General features: G+C 39.4%; 2 protein-coding genes across 7 annotated transcripts in view; one reads left to right on the forward strand and one right to left on the reverse strand.

Moving 5' to 3' along the window:
- The window catches only part of LOC112557439 (arf-GAP with coiled-coil, ANK repeat and PH domain-containing protein 2-like), a 47008-nt gene extending 27422 nt beyond the window's left edge, over positions 1-19586 (reverse strand). For 5 of the 6 annotated variants that reach the window (XM_025227300.1, XM_025227297.1, XM_025227301.1 and 2 more), the window contains exons 1-11: positions 19395-19586; positions 18486-18543; positions 18135-18193; positions 17469-17529; positions 17095-17112; positions 14258-14311; positions 13751-13809; positions 12748-12931; positions 11980-12024; positions 9741-9836; positions 8877-8951 (exon numbers count right to left, since the gene is read on the reverse strand). In XM_025227300.1, the coding sequence (XP_025083085.1) occupies positions 8877-8951; positions 9741-9836; positions 11980-12024; positions 12748-12931; positions 13751-13809; positions 14258-14311; positions 17095-17112; positions 17469-17529; positions 18135-18193; positions 18486-18543; positions 19395-19447 (762 nt within the window). In that variant the 5' untranslated portion in view covers positions 19448-19586. The remainder of the gene's footprint in view (positions 1-8876; positions 8952-9740; positions 9837-11979; positions 12025-12747; positions 12932-13750; positions 13810-14257; positions 14312-17094; positions 17113-17468; positions 17530-18134; positions 18194-18485; positions 18544-19394) is intronic. The other variant, XM_025227298.1, reaches the window with a different exon arrangement.
- On the forward strand, positions 1151-8284 carry LOC112557441 (TLR4 interactor with leucine rich repeats-like). Its single transcript, XM_025227304.1, has 3 exons — positions 1151-1906; positions 4622-5476; positions 5805-8284. The coding sequence occupies exons 2-3, from the start codon at positions 4697-4699 to the stop codon at positions 7170-7172; spliced, it is 2148 nt and encodes a 715-aa protein (XP_025083089.1). The 5' UTR covers positions 1151-1906; positions 4622-4696; the 3' UTR covers positions 7173-8284.
- Positions 19587-19678: the final 92 nt, after the last annotated feature.

Below are 19678 nucleotides of genomic sequence, written 5' to 3' on the forward strand. Positions count from 1 at the left end.
ATCGCGTATTTATCTACATATGCAAGGAATAAATCGTGTTTAATGTAAACTTGTAAACTTTAAATTTAAAGCATAGAGACCGAAAACAGTATTCAATGATGTTAACGTAGTGTACTTCAATAGCTGCTGAAGTCAATGAGACAGCTGTGGTCGATCAAAATTGTCAACAATTTTTAGTTGCTTGAACTCTGGCTTCATGTCGGATGTAGACATCCTCAGTGACAACATTCTAAATCTAATTTTAATTGAAAACAAAGAATCAAAAAACAAAGAAAACAAAGAATAACTAACAGTCACTATTATTCGACGCAGTAAGCAAGTAAATAGTAGTGGGAGATTGCGCAGAATGTGGCCGCGGGCCACATTATCATGTACGACCAGAAACAGTCTGCGGGCCAGACAAAATCCCGTCGCGGGCCGGATCCGGCCCGCGGGCCGTATGTTGCCCACCCCTGCATCAGATGTAGGCCATCAGATCATGTGGTCCTCCAAATCCACCTGTAATGTTGTTGATGGTGGTGGGGTATATTAATGTTGCAGAGGTGGCACTATCTGACATGTCAGTCATCTCGTGTTGCCAGAGAGAAACCTGCGTGCGACGCAAATGATGAAGCACGTCTCTCCCAGCCACACAGGCCATCCTCTCAGCGCTTCTCAGCCGCCTCGTGGAAGAAGCCTGTCAGACGGGGGCCACGAGGACTCCTAAACCTAGTCGACAGATGTCCCCAGGAACGTCACATATAGACCCCAACCTTTTTCCACACGAATGCATGGTGTGCGGCTGGACAGACGAGAGGTGGTGTCCCCACCAGACCTGTTTCGCCGGTCCACTACAGCCAGTACATACTTTGTGGCCTGCAGTCTTTACTTTGCCACTCACTTTAACTGCTGCCTTGCTCCGCTTCAGAGGGCGAGCGGCGGGGTGACTGGGTCCTCGCCTGTATGTGAAGGGATTGCAGAGATCAGGGCACCAGCCCTCCAGGTGTTGCTGACAGCAGGGACGACAACGCCAGCCACCAGTCGGTCGACTGAGACAGCAACTGTGCAGCCTCGCACAACACAGGCCGAGACAGCAGGGTGGCGTCACACAAAGTACTGCAGAGATGGTGACGCTACACGAAACACTACAGAGGGGAGAGACGTCACGCAAAACACACTAGCGAGGGGGCACGTCTCACAAAACACCACAGGTGACGTCATACATACAAACACAGGACCGAGGCGGGCAATGATCAAGGCCATTACAGAAGTGGGGCGACGTCACACAAACAAGACCGATACCCATAAGTCAAAACACGAGGTGACGTCGCGCGCACACACACGCTGAACGACGCACACGAGTGACGTCACACTAATACAATACCGGGACAAAGTGGCATCACTACACCGCACAAAACAAGTCTAAGACATCTGAGTGGTGGTGGATTGCACGAGCGACTTGTGTGAGCTGCGTCTGACTGTAATGGTGGTTGGGGATCAAGATGACGCCGACCAGGACTGCAAGAGCGTCACCTGCACCAGCAGCAAGGTTGTCTCCCTGCCGCCCACCTGACACGCCGACAGCTTTTTATGAGAAGGGGCGCCGTCTAGATGAGGGGGGAGGTTGCGAAGGCCTCCTTTTTATGAGCCTCCCCCTACCAGACCCGTCCCACTACGTGAAGGCATGGAGGCTGGCAGAGCGTGGGCGCTGCTGATGCACCCTTACCCCACCCTCACGACACTGGGAGGGGGGCAGGCGGCTCACCGCAGGCTGTGGTCCACTTGCTGTGCAGCGCGCTGTGCAGTGATGCTCAGGACCAGGGCTGTGCAGCACGTGCAACACGTTTCCTTGTCGCTGGGACAACTCACATTGCCGTGCAGCGCTGGGTACGACAGAATATGACTTCACACGACTAGCCGGCACCCCGTGAGTACCTCGCTGTCTTCCTTATGCGCCACGACTGATTTCCTTTTTTAGTTTTCTTAACAGCCATCCTCTGCTGCCACCCACAACTTCTTAGGTTTCAAGTAAATCACAAATCCACAGCGTTATCAGCCACTACTTTGGTCAAAAATAAATGCTTCTGAATCCAACTAAGCTACCACTGCTACGTCATATCTTTAACAAGGTAAGGGTTAATGTGAAGAGCCAGACCCTGAATGATTCACAATAAACAACGGCGCTATAAAGGCAGACCTCTCTTGGCCTAGCACTTTCGTCAAAATACAGAAAATTTGTTTCAGCCAATATTCAATGTTTTTATGGTCTGTAAATAAAAACTACCGCAAGGTTTGCCACACACTTGTATATGAAGACATTAATGATGCTTGGCACAGAAATTTGTTGTTCACATTCTTTCTAGTTACAGATGAAACAAGCATCGCAAAGATAAGTTTAAAAAAAAAATAATGACAATGCTTAGTTGTTACAAGTTTCACTTTTTTCCTGCATACCACCAGAACAGGTATGAATGTGTGTGCTCAATGACTTACCACAAAATATCAGCAAAAACTTTTAAGTTTAACCCTACTTCAAGCGAAAGAACCATGAATGGAAAAAAACTGGCAAACTACACATGGCCTAGAATCCTGACGTGTGTTGTATATAAGTCTCACCACCTGTTCTTTCATTGCTGTGATGTGAGCTGACAGCGTACCACCTCATTTCAAACTTCACTTGCAGGGGATTATTTTATTGTTGTGATTTCAGCTGACTTTACATGGTGGCCATGTAAGCAATAATACTAAAAATGTTCTCTCTCATCTCAGCAATAGATATATCTGAAGTCAGAATAACAAACCTCTCAACAGAACATGACTAGCAAAGCAAGAATGAATTTCCTGTGACACACTGTTTCCAGCCTTAGCTGACTCAAATGTCTCTCATGCTGTTAAAGGATACCTTCTTATTTGCTAATCATGCTGTTTAAATGCAAGTTGTTTATTTAAAAAAAAAAAACTTAAAAAAATTAGGAAAACAGATGCAGAAAAAAATCAATTTAATCTGGGACAAAATCTCTGTTTATCTGCCAAGCATGTAAAATGCACAAACACAAAGAGATAAGATGTGGTGCTACTTCCAGCCCAGACAAATTGCACATACTTTAAACACAATTTTTATTATCTTACTTCTTAAGATCCTGATATTTGCACCAGATGGAGAGAAAGAATAAGAAAGAAAAAAATCTTTATTAAGAAAAAAAACCTCCTTGAGTCAAAGTCCAAAACAGAGTGGCATATCAAGCCTGTAAGCTTCATGTTCATCCGTGCAGCACTCTCTTGATCTTATCATCACACTCCTTATCCCAAGCATCTAGTGCAGCAGCCAAATGATGCTTACAGCCCATAGCATCCACTAGCAAAAATAACAGGTGCACAACAAACCATACAGACTAATCAAAGGGTTGCACTGTTAGAGATTATGGGCTCCATTGTCTACTGACATGCCTTGCTGATCTGTCTGGTATTTCCTGTAGACAAAGTGACTCACGGCGATAAGGGAGTGGCAGTACTGGTCCCAGAGAAAAGGGGAGAGAATTAGAAAACTGTAAATACTGGAAGCACAATCAGACACTGGTGTTCAATGCCTGAACAATTCAATGCTTGTGAATGCAAATGCCTATTCCTAGGATTTCAGTTTTCTCAATGCAATATGACAACCAAGAATTTTTCTATTTTTCTTTATTAATGCACTTATTTCTAAAGGTGTCAACTGTTATCAGATCATCAGGCTTACTGTTTGTGGGAAAGAAAACCACTTTAGTGCTGAGAGAATAGATTGCCATACATTTTTAAATGTAGAAAAATGTGTTGTTCACAATAACAGTTCATGTTTGGGAAAGGTGGTTTCACCCAGTAATAAGCCTCCTTCTGAGCAGAATAACATTGCCCAGACTAGAAACTTTCTTTTTTTAAACACTTTACTGTCAGCTGAAAACAAGGTTAAACTTAATTTCCCCATTTCTCTTCATCCATCCATCTTCTGCACAATGTAGGTTTTCTAGCATCTCCCCATTAAGAACCCATCCATATAGCAATATTCTCCTCACTGCTTTTTGACGTCGATGATGGCAGCTGGATTTCCAAATCCTTTTAGTTAATTAACAAAATAGAGCCAGGTGAGGATGGAGGCAAACATTAGCACATGAAAAATGATAGCTGATGAAAAAAAAACCTAAGTTGTTTTATCTAAGCAATCATTTTTTATAGCACAAGACTATAAATATTCAAGCTTTCTGCATAATTGCAAAACAATATCCAAAGTAAACACTTTTAGTCTCCTGCAGTGCCTATAAGATCTGTACTTATTCAACCCAGCTTTCAAGCAGATGTTGGCAGTATTTTTGCCAACACATTGAAATGCCAGTCTTGTACATAAACGCATGCACACTGGTGCAGACATATACATGCTGGTAAATGCACACTCACGCTCGCAGTCCAGGCTGGTTCTTCAATATATTTCTGATCTCAAGGTTAAAACAAATAATGAGTAATGGTTATTTATCAGTATTATGTTTCTGATTCACCTGTCTTTTGCAAAGTTAAATAAGTAAGTTTGTAAAGATTTGCTTTTAGTAAAGTTAGTACAATTTTCCTGCTCCTGTATTGTTTATCAGTTACAATCACTGTGTTACTTTCATAGATGTATGCCATTACTGACCACTACGGTGAGCTACAAAACGTTTGATAAATAAAGAGATCTGCCACCCAGAGCAAAATGGCAACCTGTTACTGGGTCCTGTTGGCCATATGGTCATGTCTAGCCAACCTAAGGTCAGGTGAGGCATGTCCAACCCGCTGCATCTCCTGCAGTCAGGGGGTGGCAGAGTGTTCACAGCGCAGCCTAGTGGCACCCCCAAGAGATTTTCCCGAAGATGTGCGAACCATCAACCTAGATGGGAACCATTTGAGAGTCCTTGGCCGACGCAGCTTTCAGAGCCTAACTCAGCTGGAAGTACTGCGCATGAAGGGGAACAAGCTCCGTGCAATCAAGAGGTCATCCTTCAAAGACTTCCCAAACCTCATGACTCTGGACCTCAGCAATAACCACTTGGTCGTCATCGAGTTGAGGGGTCTGGAGGGAATAGAGAAGTTGCGCACACTGTCCCTGCAGCACAACAAGTTGCGCAGCATGGCACAGCTGCTTGACACCACTCCAAACTTATACCAGTTGAACGTGGGCTTCAACAGCATCAATGCTATTGGTAAGAACGATCTAAAGACTCCCACACGACTTCACTATCTGGACCTTCGGCACAACCTAATCACAAACATACACCCCCAGGCTTTTGCTCATCTCAAGCAACTTCGTTACCTCTTCCTTAACAACAATCCCCTGGTATCACCTCCACCCATGACCTTTGGCAGCAACGTGCTCCAGCTCATTGACTTGTCCAACTGCAAGCTGATGCACGTTCCTCACACCATGCCGGCCTCCATCACAGAATTCAGGCTTAGCGATAACAACATCATGCAAATCAATGATAAGGACTTCACGGTGAGACTCCTGACTTCTTACATGTTTATTATATAGCCCTATTTATTTATATGTATATGTAAATGATGTCATCTACATAAAAAAAATAAATCAATGTATTCCATCTATACCATACTACAATAAGATTTTCTATTTTCTGATCTAGAAAACCCTTTAAATTATCATTAATGATATGTTTTATGAAACATTTTCCAATAAATAAATATTTACATACACACATCCACATAACACGGCACACATAAATATCCATACCTATAAACTTACAAAGCACACATCTATTCAAACCAATACTTTTCAATGTCTTTATCTTTGAGTTTCTTTGTTTCAGAACATCACTCACCTTCGACTGTTGGCCCTCAACGACAATGAGCTTCACTTTGTTGCCAACAATGCCTTCACCAATTTACCTCACCTGGCAGAGATATGGCTGCGCAACAACAAGTTGGTCTATATCCCTCGTGGGCTTCCAGACAACCTGCATAAACTGTACATGGACTCCAACCGAATCCAGGAAATTGAGGATGCTCTGTTCAGCAACAAATCTCAGTTGAACTACCTGACCGTGGAAAACAACAAGATCCGCCGCATCAGCAACAAGACCTTCTCTGGGCTTAGTCTCCTGAAATCCATCAACCTGCGAGGAAATCTGATTCAAACCATTGAGACAGGCACATTTAACAATCTTGACAATCTGACCACACTGTCACTGTCTGACAACCCTTTGCAGAAAGTGCAGAAAGGAGCCTTTCAAGCACTACCCAATTTGACCCATCTGCATTTGTCCATGTGTGGAGAAAGAACATCTCTGGAGCAGAACTTCCTGCCAGAGATGCCCAAGCTGCAACTTCTCAGCTTGATGAACAGCCCAGGACTGGCCAAGGCCTTTGTTCAACAGCTGGCAGACCTGCCACAGAAACCACTGCCACACCTAAAAGAACTTGATCTGACCTACAGTGACCTGACCACGTTGACGGCCAACATACGTGAAGTGTTCCCTCAGCTGCAGACACTTGCCCTGGATGGAAATTCTTGGTCATGTGACCAACGCTTAGCATGGCTGCAGGAGTGGATGACCACAAGTGACATCCACTTCTGGAAGTATGAGGAAGTAATGTGTGAGCGTCCAGACACTCTCAAGGGTCGCCTTGTCAAGAACTTGCATCACAATGAATTTAGTGAACTTACTACAGCTCAAGAACCTCCTCCAGCCAACCCACATCTCCAGAATTCTCCCTCTGCCTCTTCTAAACTTGATTCTGAAGAAGTAGCTGCTGCCTCAGGCCAGAAGTTTTTTGGTGGTAATGAAACTCCTAAACAACCTGAAGTAGTCAATGGCACTGTATCACTGTCTCAGCCACCCACTACTGCTTCAGTGCCAACAACTGGCCTTGGAAGTCTACGGAAAAAACGCAAGTACCGTCAAAATGAAGGCACACGAAGAAAACAGAGAGGCAAGAAGGACAAAGAAGTAACTGACATCACTTCATCCACCACATCTGTAACAACCACTGAAAGAAACCAGGACACAAGCACCTACTTGGACAAAGAGCCCAGCCAAAAGAATCCCAGAGGAACTGGAAATAAACCTGACAGGAAGGGTCGCAAGATCAGTGGAATGATGCAACCATCTGGGAAATCAAAAAAGAAAGGAAAAACTGGCAAAGGGAAACAACCTCAACAAGAAGAAGCCACTTAAGTAATGTGCAGTCTACTCAACTATTAATATCTACTACTGTAGCCAACTAGTTCAGTATTCGCCAGATCAGTGTTTACAAGCAGCCAGCTACATGAGGACACAATGGTGACTTATTTACACACTATGCAGGAATTAATCTGAACAGATGAAAGTGACATTTTTTACATGTATGGCACTGGTTTACTTTATACATACAGAAAGACACCTGATAAACGAAATGGCAGTGTTGGAATCTCCCACTTGCACAGATCTGTTGGAGAGGATAAAGCTGCATGTATTAACTGTGAAAAGTTGAAGCCTGGCCTTACATAGACTTACAGGCTTGTTAGACATTGACGACAGAACTGACCACCTGACTTCTAGACAATGCTCTGGATATATCCCAAAGATGATTGCTAAATGAGTGATCAATCAATATGCAACACTTTACAGCACATTTCTCACTACAAACCCAATTGTACTGACAAAAAGTTAATGTGAAAGATTTGATTTCTATCTTCTATCTGAATGTGTGGTAGATATCCACAAACAGCATGAAGGTGACTACATCACCTACAAGCAGCATACAATCTTTGAAGATCATACGCTCTGTTGAAAGTGCCTAATTCTTCAAAGTCACTTGTTCTTGGAGAAGCTTCAATCCTTTAAAGTCACTAGTTCTATGAGTCTGTAGTCCTTCATCATTATTTGGCACTACATCCTCTTTTGTGTACTGACTGCTGACTATTTGCATGTCAGGTAAACAACCAATAAGCCTATGCTTCACTAGGCAGCTAGGAAAATACTAAATTTCCAAAAGTGACTTCCCCTGCTGTAATACATGTGACATGCCAGTTTGTCATTTCTTCACATAATGATTTTTGACTCTAGCAAAATCACAATCGAGGTAAACCATAAAAATTGACTTATATTTGATTTGTCACTCTTCCACAACAGTCTCTCAATCACATTCACACAATCACCACTGTCGCTGAGCAAGTTTAACACATTATCAGGTAAATTTCAGGAATCAAAGATCTTCACTTGTCACCCTAGGGAATAAAGGTCATACCAGGAAATGGTGCAAAACAACTGACTTGCAGGCAATAAACATGTCCGTTGCTTTTAATCTCTCAAGGAGTTTGTGTATTTTTAAGAATGAGTGTGTATTTATGAGATGTTACGATAACATACAGGTGGAACAAATTTCTTTCTGCAAAAAACGGACACAAACTGGAAATATTGGAAATATTTGGTTTTGAGAATGACCTAAACAGTCATGACTGATATCATGAATGACTGCATGAACATCTGCAGGCAATACCAAACAAAGTTAAGCCCTCACACCAACCTTTTCCATGGTCTCTGTATGAAACTGGTTTTTTTTTCTCTAATTCTGTTTTCTTACAGAGCAAACTTTCCTTCTAACACGTTACCTTTAGTGAGACTGTTAACTTATCAACTATTTCATTATGTAAAAGAATTCTTTTTCCCAAAACAAATCATATATACAGTAAAATATCCAACAATTTTGTTATATCAACATTAAACTTTACACCAATATAAACATTGTTTCATACAGAAATAAGCATAGTTTTTATACAATACGCTGTTGTACCAGTCAATAATAGCGTTACCAAGAAAGTTCTATGTGCAACAGTCATATGTGTGCTTTTAGTGGCACCTATTGGCAGATTTTATTAGGAGACAGCAAAATGGCCATACCTTTTGCTGCACCAGGCTATGGCAGTCCTCCATCTCCTTGCGCTCTATACGGGCTTTCTCACTTAGATCCTTCACCTGTCAAAAGAACTTTCCCACTTAATAATAATCTGACCTCTCACTTTTTTTACACACCCATTTCATTAAACGCAACTCTAGTAATAGATCCTCACATCCTTTCTGTTTTAGCATTACTAAATTAGCTAAAACTACATCTAGCTCTACAGTGCTCACTCAAAAGGAACCCAAACTATATCCTGCTCTAAGGTACCCCACAAAAGAAAAACCCAAACAATATCTGCCTCTAAAGTACTTGCACTAGAGCAAGAAGAATTATATCTAACACTAAAGAACTCAAATTAAAGGATGCAGCACTGAACACACATTACATCTACTGTAATGAGTTGTGGTAGGTCTTGTTTCGTGTACGAATGGTGTCTTGTGTCTCACATCTTGTGTGCCTCATATTGTTCCACTAACTTGGAGCAGGGAAAATGACGTCATATATAAGAGAAAGCAGTTGTTCTAAAAATGGCCGAGTGAGCGAGAAAACACAGCAGTCTTCTCCGCCATCTTCTTTATGACTCTCTCAGTGACATTCCTCTGAACTTGTGCCTCTTCAATTCGATTCACCTACAAATCTCTTCATCCTCATCGTCATCTGAAGGGACGCTCGTCAAGAGTTTTGTGTGTGTAATACATCATGTGTGTGCAAGGTAAGTGTACATTCGTCTTACTACATCTAGCAAACTAAAAACATCTGCCACTTAAGTATTCGCATTAAAGGAACCAAAACTATATCTAGCACCGAAGTGCTCACACAAGAGGAATAACAATTATATTCAGTACGAAACACCTGCGTCTTACCTGCGAAGCAATGTCCTTCATGTGGGTCTCAAGGTCAGTAAAAAGGTCATGACCTTGGTGGAAGTATGTACTTTGGGCATGCATGAATGACAGCATCTGCAACAAGAAAATAAATCAATGAGTTTGCAATCACTGATATGCAAACAAAAGCTTCCATACTGTTAGGAATGGGGGTTGTTGCCCTTGTCTCTTGGGATGCACAGATTGTCACCCTTAACTGTGCGCTAGTTGGAATGCACGGGAATTAGTGTGCTTTAAGAAAGCATGCATGAGTGAGCGAAAGGTTCACTGAACTCCTGCACTTGTGGAAAACTTAATTTTTCCGATTCCCCAGTCTCTTTCACACAGAAATTTGCTACAGTGTCTCTCTTCCTCAATGACTGCCATGGGAATGTTCAAACTCATTTAAGTACACAAAATATATGCTACTGTTTGGTTGAAATGAGTGATGACACTCCACCCTCTCTGTCTAGTGCTCCTCACTCGGGAAGAAAGGTGTTGACAGTAGCAGCCGACAAATGTTCTCTCTGCCAGCACACAGAAGAGTCAGACAAAGGCAGACCATGTAGGACTCTTTCACTCATTAAGTCACACTTCGCTTTCATCAGTTTGCTGTTTTCTCTACTCAATACCTAAAATTACTACTTTGGCAAGAGAAGGAAACAGTGAAAGTGGCTAAGATCTTCTCTTTGATGTAAATCACTCTTTCTACAAGTTAATGAAGCTGAAATCTTGAAGCCTGTAGAAGACGCCCAGAGTGAAAAAATGCCACAAAGCAAGCCAGGAACATAAGCTCTTCCCCCTTCCCCCCCTAATTTCTGACTAGCATCTGCAGTAAGAAAGCTGCTAAATGCTAACTGGATGTTGCCATAGGTCCCCGACCTTGACGAAATACCCTCAATGACTTGCTAGAAGCAATGCAAATGGCCCAGAGTACTTGGGATGATGTTCCGGAGGAAACAAGAATTGCTTCAAAAAAGCAGATTTTGGACATCAAACCATTGATGATTCAGAGAAGCACTTGAAGGAAATGCCAAACAAATGACACACTTTCAAGTCCTGAAGAATTGTACACAGTTCTGACAGCTACTGTCACCAATAAGGAAGTGTCTTTTCAAGACTTGTTCAAAGTTGACAGTGCAGTGAATGTGGAGAACTAATGGACACCGACATTATTGCTGCGGTGGCAAATGAGGAACAAAAGGAAAATGAGAGTAGATTTTTTGGATCAACACCAGATCTCAAGGAAAATGTGCTTCAGTCCATCAATGAGATTGTCAAGTGAGATGCATAGGCGCATCAATGCCAAGCGAAGTCAACAGACTTTATTCACTAAAGGTAAGACATTTCATTGCACTGTTCAATAGCACATACTGTAGATACAAGAACTGGTGTGTAGCCTACATCTAACATGACAATATAATAAATGGTTATTATATCTAAGCCGGAAAAACACTGTCCTTGATTAACCCACACCTATTACACCGTTTACCCTAACATGAAAACTCCATAAGTCAATTTTCGTTGAGGGGTCCCACTGAGTTCAATTTAGCGAGGTGCGACTGCACATGCACCCAACCAGCCACTCAAACCCTAACATTCCTGCTTCAGCAAAACAGCAACAATGTAGACCAGCAAAACTAACCTCTGGTTCATAAAAAAAGTTGATTCAGAACAGCAGCAGTGTAAACACAACAGCACAGTGCTTCCTGTATCACAACACTGAACAGCTAATAATAAATCTTTCCTATTCTGCAACAACAGCAGTACAGACACAACTGCACACTCAGTACTTCACAATCTTAGAGAATCGTGAAACAATTTCAAGAAATTTTTCTTTGGATTGAAAATCAGAAAGAAAACAAGGTGAATGAGTTCATCAAATCCTAACAAAGAATATTAAATTAGCACCATGTTTATAAATAGCTACAATAGAAAAAGTGCACAAAATCTAGGGAAATGGACAGCAAAGTAGTTACACCACCAGTGTTTGAGTCAAGATGTGCACATGCTAGCCGCTTCAATATCAGTGTGGTTAGCAGACTTCCTCCAGTTAACCCAGCACTTTGATTTCTAAAAATTAATGATACACAGAGTTTTTTATATATATATACATGAACAGACAGCCATTAAGTTCAATTATGTCTAAAAATTGAATGTTAAAACAAAAGCTATCACATATTGCTGAGATACTTATAGCTTCATACATGAACAGCAAATAAAGTCCAGTCATACTTACAGTGTCCAAAACTTCAAACCTTTTCTTAGACTGCAAGACATTCACCTGTAAGACCAGGGGGATAGCTTACAAACATATGCTCTGCATACGAAAATGGACTGATTCCCCTTATAAACAATATCTAGGACTTGCTAATGATAATTACTTTTACAGCAATTAGACTACATATGTTAAAACATACAAAGAACATGTATTCAAGAAGAAGCAGAATTAACTTTTGTAGCATCTAGGATACTCATGCACAACCCTGACCTCTAGCTGCTAACAACTGCATATTAATAACAATTATTGGCTGGAGAGAAGTGCACTAAGCCCAGGGACCACTATTCTCATTATATTCAAGGTAGTAAAAGAAGGATGTCTTAATGCTGCTTCTGTATAAAATTATAAAATTCACTGCAGTTTTATGTGGAAACTGATGGTGTTTATAATTTGATTCATCCCTACAAGAGGCAAAAATGGGTTTTGTTATCAGTCACCTGCATTTTACCTCCCTGTGATCATCTTTCCATCTAGAATTTCCATACCATGTGTTTGGTGTGTGTTTTAAACACAATTGGGACTTAATTACTGTGAGAAGGGTAGGTTTCACATCATCCTGTCCAAAGTCCTTATTCTAGGAAACTGTTATCCATCACAGTCTCAACAACCAAAAGGCAATTATTTTATAGTTGTTAAAAGTATGTGCATATGTTCCTAGTGAAAGTAATTTAGTGACTCTCATCTGTGACAGTGAATTCCATAAAATGCACTCATTTGTTAACATACCTGAAAGACATAGTCCAGAGCTGTGTGAGCAAAGCAGGATTTCATGGCTGTCAGAACATTAAAAGCTTCCTCACATTCCTGCGCTTTGCTGCGTGGGGCTTGCGAGTTGCGAACCAGTGCATTGTCAAGATCGTCACTGATCTTTTCAAAGTGCTTCTTTGTTTCCTTCATTTTTCTGATGTCACTGCAAAACCAAAATGGACATAGTGTGTTCCAAACAATGCCCTGGAAAGCAGACCATCCTCGACACACACACACCCTGTGGTATATTATTTGGGACAATACACATTTTTGTAGACATGACACAAGAGAATATCAGGAGACAAAATTATTTTTACTTCTATACCACTGTGGCATAAAGTACATTTTAATGTATTTCCTCAATCCTAACATCAGCAAGTGCTGCTGGTGGGACCATTTCAAATGTAAAATGTAGCTATGCAATTATGCTTGTATCCAAAACCACTGAGGCAAAAAAAGATGTATGAGATCATGTACACCAAGATAGCATGTGAGTATATAACTATGTTTGAAAACATGTGAGTATACAATTATGTATGCAAACAAAGTCTTAGTGCAGAATCAGAATGTCTCACACATTAATGAGGTATCTGAAAACATGGCAATCAACACTGAATTATGAACAACCGATTCAGCCAGTTAGCGATTATGTAAGCAAAACCTCCATTAGAAAATAAAATGTATCCTTTCACACCCTCAGAACAGCACTTTACAATACAGGTGGCAAGAGACAGTACAGAGTTGTGTCACCATCCACACATACTGTGACACTGTTCTGCTACTGGAGAAAGTCACTGCTCACGTGACTAGTGTGCCAGTTCTTGAATCTTAATTATATTTTTTAGTCATAGGCTTCTTCAGCCAAGAGTAAAAGAGTCTTGCATATTACCAAAGGGACACAATCAACATCTAACATCAAGATTGTGATTACCACCACCACCAGAAGCACCACTAGCACTCCATGCCTGACACAGAAACTCACACTCTGATGAAGTGATTTAAGTTCTTGCACACTGATCTATGGGCTTGGTCCATCAGTATCTGAAAACAATGTTGCCATGTCAGTTATTGCAATATATTCTTTCTCTCAGACACACACAAACATATGCAATCACAGACAGAAAAATAATATAAAAAGATCCCTACACATAAAGACAGTGACCCACAAAAACGTCTTTGCATCTAAACCACTGCTTTAAAACACACATGAACATCAGTGTAACGCCACTGAGTGACTAGTACAGAAACAACTACAATAATGCTATGTGAAAACACCACAGGCACTGTATCAGTGGTTGCCACAACTTTTCTCTAACATAAAGGACAGCAGGTAGCCAGAGATTGGGAACCAAACCAGTCTCCTTTCTAGACTGAGAAAGCTTAAATGGGGCTAAAATGACAAAATTAAATTGCAAAAATAACTGTCCAAAAATGAGTAATGACAAAGACATGTTTACATGAACACACACACAAAGATTTTTATACTCACACCAAAGTACTTAATCATTTCACTCATTGCATGGGCAAACCGATTGAGACTTGTCTGAAAGAAAAAGAAGACTATTTCTTACTTTGATATGCATATGTTGCTCATATCTGCATATGGAATATTGATGTCAGTGTGAAAGAAAGATTTATATTTGACAATAAACAGTCACAGTTATACACATATTATACATATTTTGCCCACACTGACAACCACAAACAGTTGTAATGCATCCCTATTTTTCCCAAGACTGAGAGCTACAACCAGTTATTATATATCCATAGGTCACAGATTCTCAAAAACAAAATTCTGTCTTCTTTAATCCATGTCTATCTAAAGTATGGTAATGAATCACTTAAAGAGGTGTGGACACTCTTACTGTCATAGACGTATTAAGGAAAGCAAAGTGGCAACAATTTTATGTTGGTGGTAACTGACAGAATAAATAAAGCACACTCCATATTACAGGCCTTATTTAGTCCAAGGATTGTTTAATATTTGTTATGTCTTAAGTTGGATTAATAAGCTCTACAAATCCAATCTTCCAAATAGAATAAAATATTGCAGCTAAACACACAATGAGGTCCTCATCCCATGATTTATATTTATGATCCACAGTCCAAAAGAACATGAACAATATTGTCAAAATTTGGGGGGATTTAGCCAGCACAGGTAAAAAGCACTCTAAGCCCATTCAAACTAGTCTAGTCAGCATCTGCCTTGATTCACTTTTATAAGCAACAGCAAAAAAACAGGCCTTCCACTGTTTATCATTGGCTGAAAAATATAAGAAGTTACCAAGCAGCACAGACACATTGCTGTGCATGAATATTCCAAGAAAGCACCATAGATATAAGCATTCACTGACTTTCAGCTTTTGGAACAGCAAGAAATCTGAAAACATGTCTGCTTTTAGCTAATATCTAATGGCTTCTGCCTTGGGCTCTCCGGTCATACTTTCTGCAGCATCTGAACCCACAGTTTGGAATTCCCGGCCAGCCTACTTATAGCTTAAACAAACACATGGAACTTTAAAAAAATACCTTAAACCACATCTGTCCAAAAATACTTAACTAATTTATTCCCTTCTATGTGCCTTTGTGTGCCTGTGTGTGTGTGTGAGCACATGCATACAAACCAGGTGCAACATAAAAATTATTATTACTAGTGAGTCACTGCATTAAAAAATAAGGGGTAACTATGGAAACTATGCATGGAAAGTTTTTTTCTAGCCAGATGTATGTACATGCACAGATGTGTGCACATGCACATTTTTGTGTCAGTTCATCCGACAGGCTACATGCGCATGAGAGGATCTGAGAGCTTCTGTATATACAAAGTGGGCCACAGTATATGTTGATAACAATATGACTACATAACTACAACTTATGCATGCATGACTGATCGTGCAAACATAGAGTAGCTAACGTGCATATCAAATTTAAACTAAGTTTATTGATGTTGTTATAATTAAAATAGGAGTTTTATGTGACATCTACACAACTGCCTTAACCTGGGAAAATCCATAATGAAGTAAAGGAATGTCATGAAACATGCAACAATACTGACATTTTTGTCAACTCACAAAGAGCTAAAAAGAAGCAAGAGTTAAGGGTCAACTACTGTTAAATACTCTTATCTTTGTAGCCTGATTGAGATACACAAACAGGAAACACTTTGCTTTAGTATTTTAATCAGCAGATCATAAGCCATAGTGTTAACACCAAAGACATTTTGGGTCAACAAAATCACAGAGCCTTCAATTCTACCCAGAAATCATGAAAAATGCACTAACCCTAATCCCTTCATGAACAGTTTGACCCATACATAATCTTTTCCAACAAAAAGCATTGAAGCAGAAGACAAATGTCAAAACTTATTGATAAACTGCAGTTGTCAGAATTTGGAAAAAGGGGAGGGAGAGTGTTCGAAATGAGTCCTCTGCATCGGATTGAGTCTAATGTTTGTTCACAGCAGGGAACCACCTGGCTGACACACAGATTCTATACTTTCAACCCTTTTAGAATAATTCTCAGAAACCCATTGACAAAGAAAACTTATGCTGTGACACATGTAGTGTACATTACTGGAATTCTTAGCGGTGAAATCTTGGCGGTCTTGTGATGTCTAACAGTTTGGTTTTGGGGTTTGTTTTTTACAGACAATCCCAGATAACCGAAGGCACGGATAATCAAGATTCCACTGTAGTTGATAGTGAGAGAAATAAAATCTGGATAAACTACAGCTTAATGCTTTGTATTGGTTTTATTTAGGTATCAGAACTTTAAGTTATTTTCATTTTAAGCACAACAATGAAAGCCGTAAAGAAACAGAACCATGCAAAACACAATCTCGAAACTTAGAGGCAAATGACACCTGAAAGTAACCGCATTCTCTTTCAATATCTTTCAAAGAGAGATGAGATATTTTCATTCGGAAAAATAACATGAGCACAACTTGTCTAAGATTATATTTTGAATATTGCTATTTTTCGAAGTCCAAAGTTCAGAAATACCCATTGCAACACAATACTTAAGTCCTCAACTGAACATGGAAACATACTGTGTCATTTTAATCTGTAAATATTTATTCACGAGTTTGCATCCCAACTACAAATCACTGACCTCCATGCATGAGTCATTAAGTCAGTCTTATGCAAAATGCTTCATCAGTGCATGAGAGGGTTGCAGGGTTGAGAGAAGGGAGACAGACATGATATTAAAATGTCAGTCAGGTCTGACAGCTACCAGGACAGAGCAAGTGATGAGAAAGGTTTAGTCAAATGTATCAGTCCCAGACACAGATATGGTACAGGCAAGTTCTGGGAATGAAGTACTCACTGCCACTTTGCTATCATCCTGTCACAGTTTAACATGAAACATGTGTCATATATGACAATATATGCTGTAACTCGATGTCATATTGTATTTAACATATAATTTGATCCATATCATATGGTTACTTTATTTTAAATTCTTTTTCAAAAAATAATATGAAAGAAACATATATAACAGCAATGAAATCTGACAGTAAGATGCATGCATATGAAACAAAAACTGAACATGTAGTAAAACATCAACCTGTAGTTTAAGATAATCATTAGAACTCTAGTTCACTCCTGACTGTCCAGCAAAAATAAAATAGACATGAAATTTCAAGTCAATTATATAATGTAAATGTTAAAATAGTTAAAAACATACTTCAAAATACTCACCGACACCAAGGAATCATCTTTGAAAAATCCTGCGAGATCCCGGACTCCATTTACAAATCCACTACACATGCACAATGAAAGAATAAAACTCTAGTTACTTTGTGCTTTAGATGTGCTACAGGTAATTGTATACAATTTTATTTAAGGTAATATTCATGCATGTACAGTATAGTGATCATTCAATGTTTATACAAGTAGTTTGTAACCCTGCTTCATTGTTTATACAAGTAGTTTGTAACCTGCTTCAATGCTTGTTAAGTTAGTTTGCAACGCTGCATTAGCCAGCATTGTAATCCTGATATAAAGTGGTCAGAACAGATGTTATCACAGAAGCAGCTTAAGTTAGACATTATCCTATTAAGGCTACTGCCTAGAGCTTAAGTCAGATATATTCATATTAAAGTTATTGCCTAGAGTTAAAAAAATGGCCATAGGGTAAACAGCTATGTTTTTTAATTACTTTCTATACTATATGATCTTTCTTATATAGATGATTTTAAAATTCCTGTCTCTGTTGTCCTAAATTCCATGGTGATACTTGCTTCTGTGCATTTACTATTAACTAAATAAAGTTACCACTGTGCTTTCTATGCTGTACAGACATATGAGATGAACAAAATACATGTCTTTTTCATTAAACAAATGTTCAAAGCCTTTATACTCCACCTGCTTGTTGCACTAAAAACTTTTCCTGCTTCTATCATTGCTGTGCACAGTTTTACCATCTGAAAAATATGTCAACATTAAGTTAATTATATATGTTTATGCAAAAATTCATAGTGGTACCTCCTAATGGTTTAGTGTTTAGATTTTTCTTAGCTGATCAATAATTCAGTTGACAAACTGCAGTGTGGTATAATATAGAAATAAAAGTTCAGAAAAATATGTAGATATTGCATTTACAGTAGCAGAATGGCTCAAGAATGGCAAAATTGAAATTTATAAAAACATAAAACTGAAAGTCTGAAGCAGCTAAACTTTACATGAACAAGAAGTTATAAAAGAAAACAATTAAACCTTCTCAAGACGAACTTCTAGCATTTCAATATCAGTTTCTGCCTCTTCAAGAGATGACCTGATCAACAAATAAAGAAATCTGTGTATTACTAGATAATATATTTCAAATCTGATAAAAATAAAAGTTGTGCAAAACATCTGCCACACAAGGAAAACCTGATCATGCAATTTAACAACAGATAAAGCGTTTTTTATTGTTCAAAGTAACTGCTTTTCATATAATGTAGAACTAAATGTGCTTAGTCTCTAACATCGATTTTCACAGCTTGCAAAACTGCCAAGAATCATTACTGATGTACATTAGCTGCTGCTAACGATTTACTTATTTTTGTATACAACGCGCATGCTATTTTCTACAGTGAGCAGAAATGATGCTCTTACACTACTATTTATCTAAAATTCCCGTGTTTAATCTAATAATAGTCTTTACCATTAACGTGAAAACACTGTTATTTAAGACTGGAGTTAAACATGAAAATAACACGGCTGTTAAAAACTGGTGATGAATGTGTGCATTGATAGCGCTCATTTCTATCCGACAGTTTTGGTTTGTAGAGTCATTCTGGAATAGAGACTCTGAGAGTTGACTAAGGAAGCCAGCGAACAGTTTTCCAATGAAATTATGGTGAAATACTTTCTGCTGTAACTGATAATTTAATCAATCATCCTCGTCTCATCTGCAATTGGTACAGTTCAGTCCTTGGTATGTGATCTGAGAAGTACGCAAATTACCGATTATAAGATAATGCTTCTGAGGCAGGGTAGGGTAAATGCGACTACGCACCAAGACAAAGGGCATTATTCTACTTCTGTATAATTCAAATGCAACTGTCATGCCGATTTCGTGATACATGATTTAAGGTGGGAGGAACCTAATCATCGAACGACACATTCCAAAATAATTCTTACCGAAACTTCGGAGAATCTTTAAGACACTCCTTAAAATCGACTGCCTGCCTCATGTTGAAATATTCTTCTTTTTACCCTTCTGAATAAAATATCACAATCATGTACAAATAGGTAAGCTTATGACTGATGGCATCCTACTAACAAAATTTTCCTCCCTTGACTTCCATGTTTTTATCAACACTTCCGGATATTCATCATAAACATTTACTAACAATAATAAAATTTACGACATAACATGACAAAATATAGAAGATTTTGTTGTAAAGAATGAATCCAACGAGTAT

Source organism: Pomacea canaliculata, linkage group LG2 (genome assembly GCF_003073045.1).
Source record: "Pomacea canaliculata isolate SZHN2017 linkage group LG2, ASM307304v1, whole genome shotgun sequence".
Lineage (NCBI taxonomy): Eukaryota > Metazoa > Mollusca > Gastropoda > Architaenioglossa > Ampullariidae > Pomacea > Pomacea canaliculata.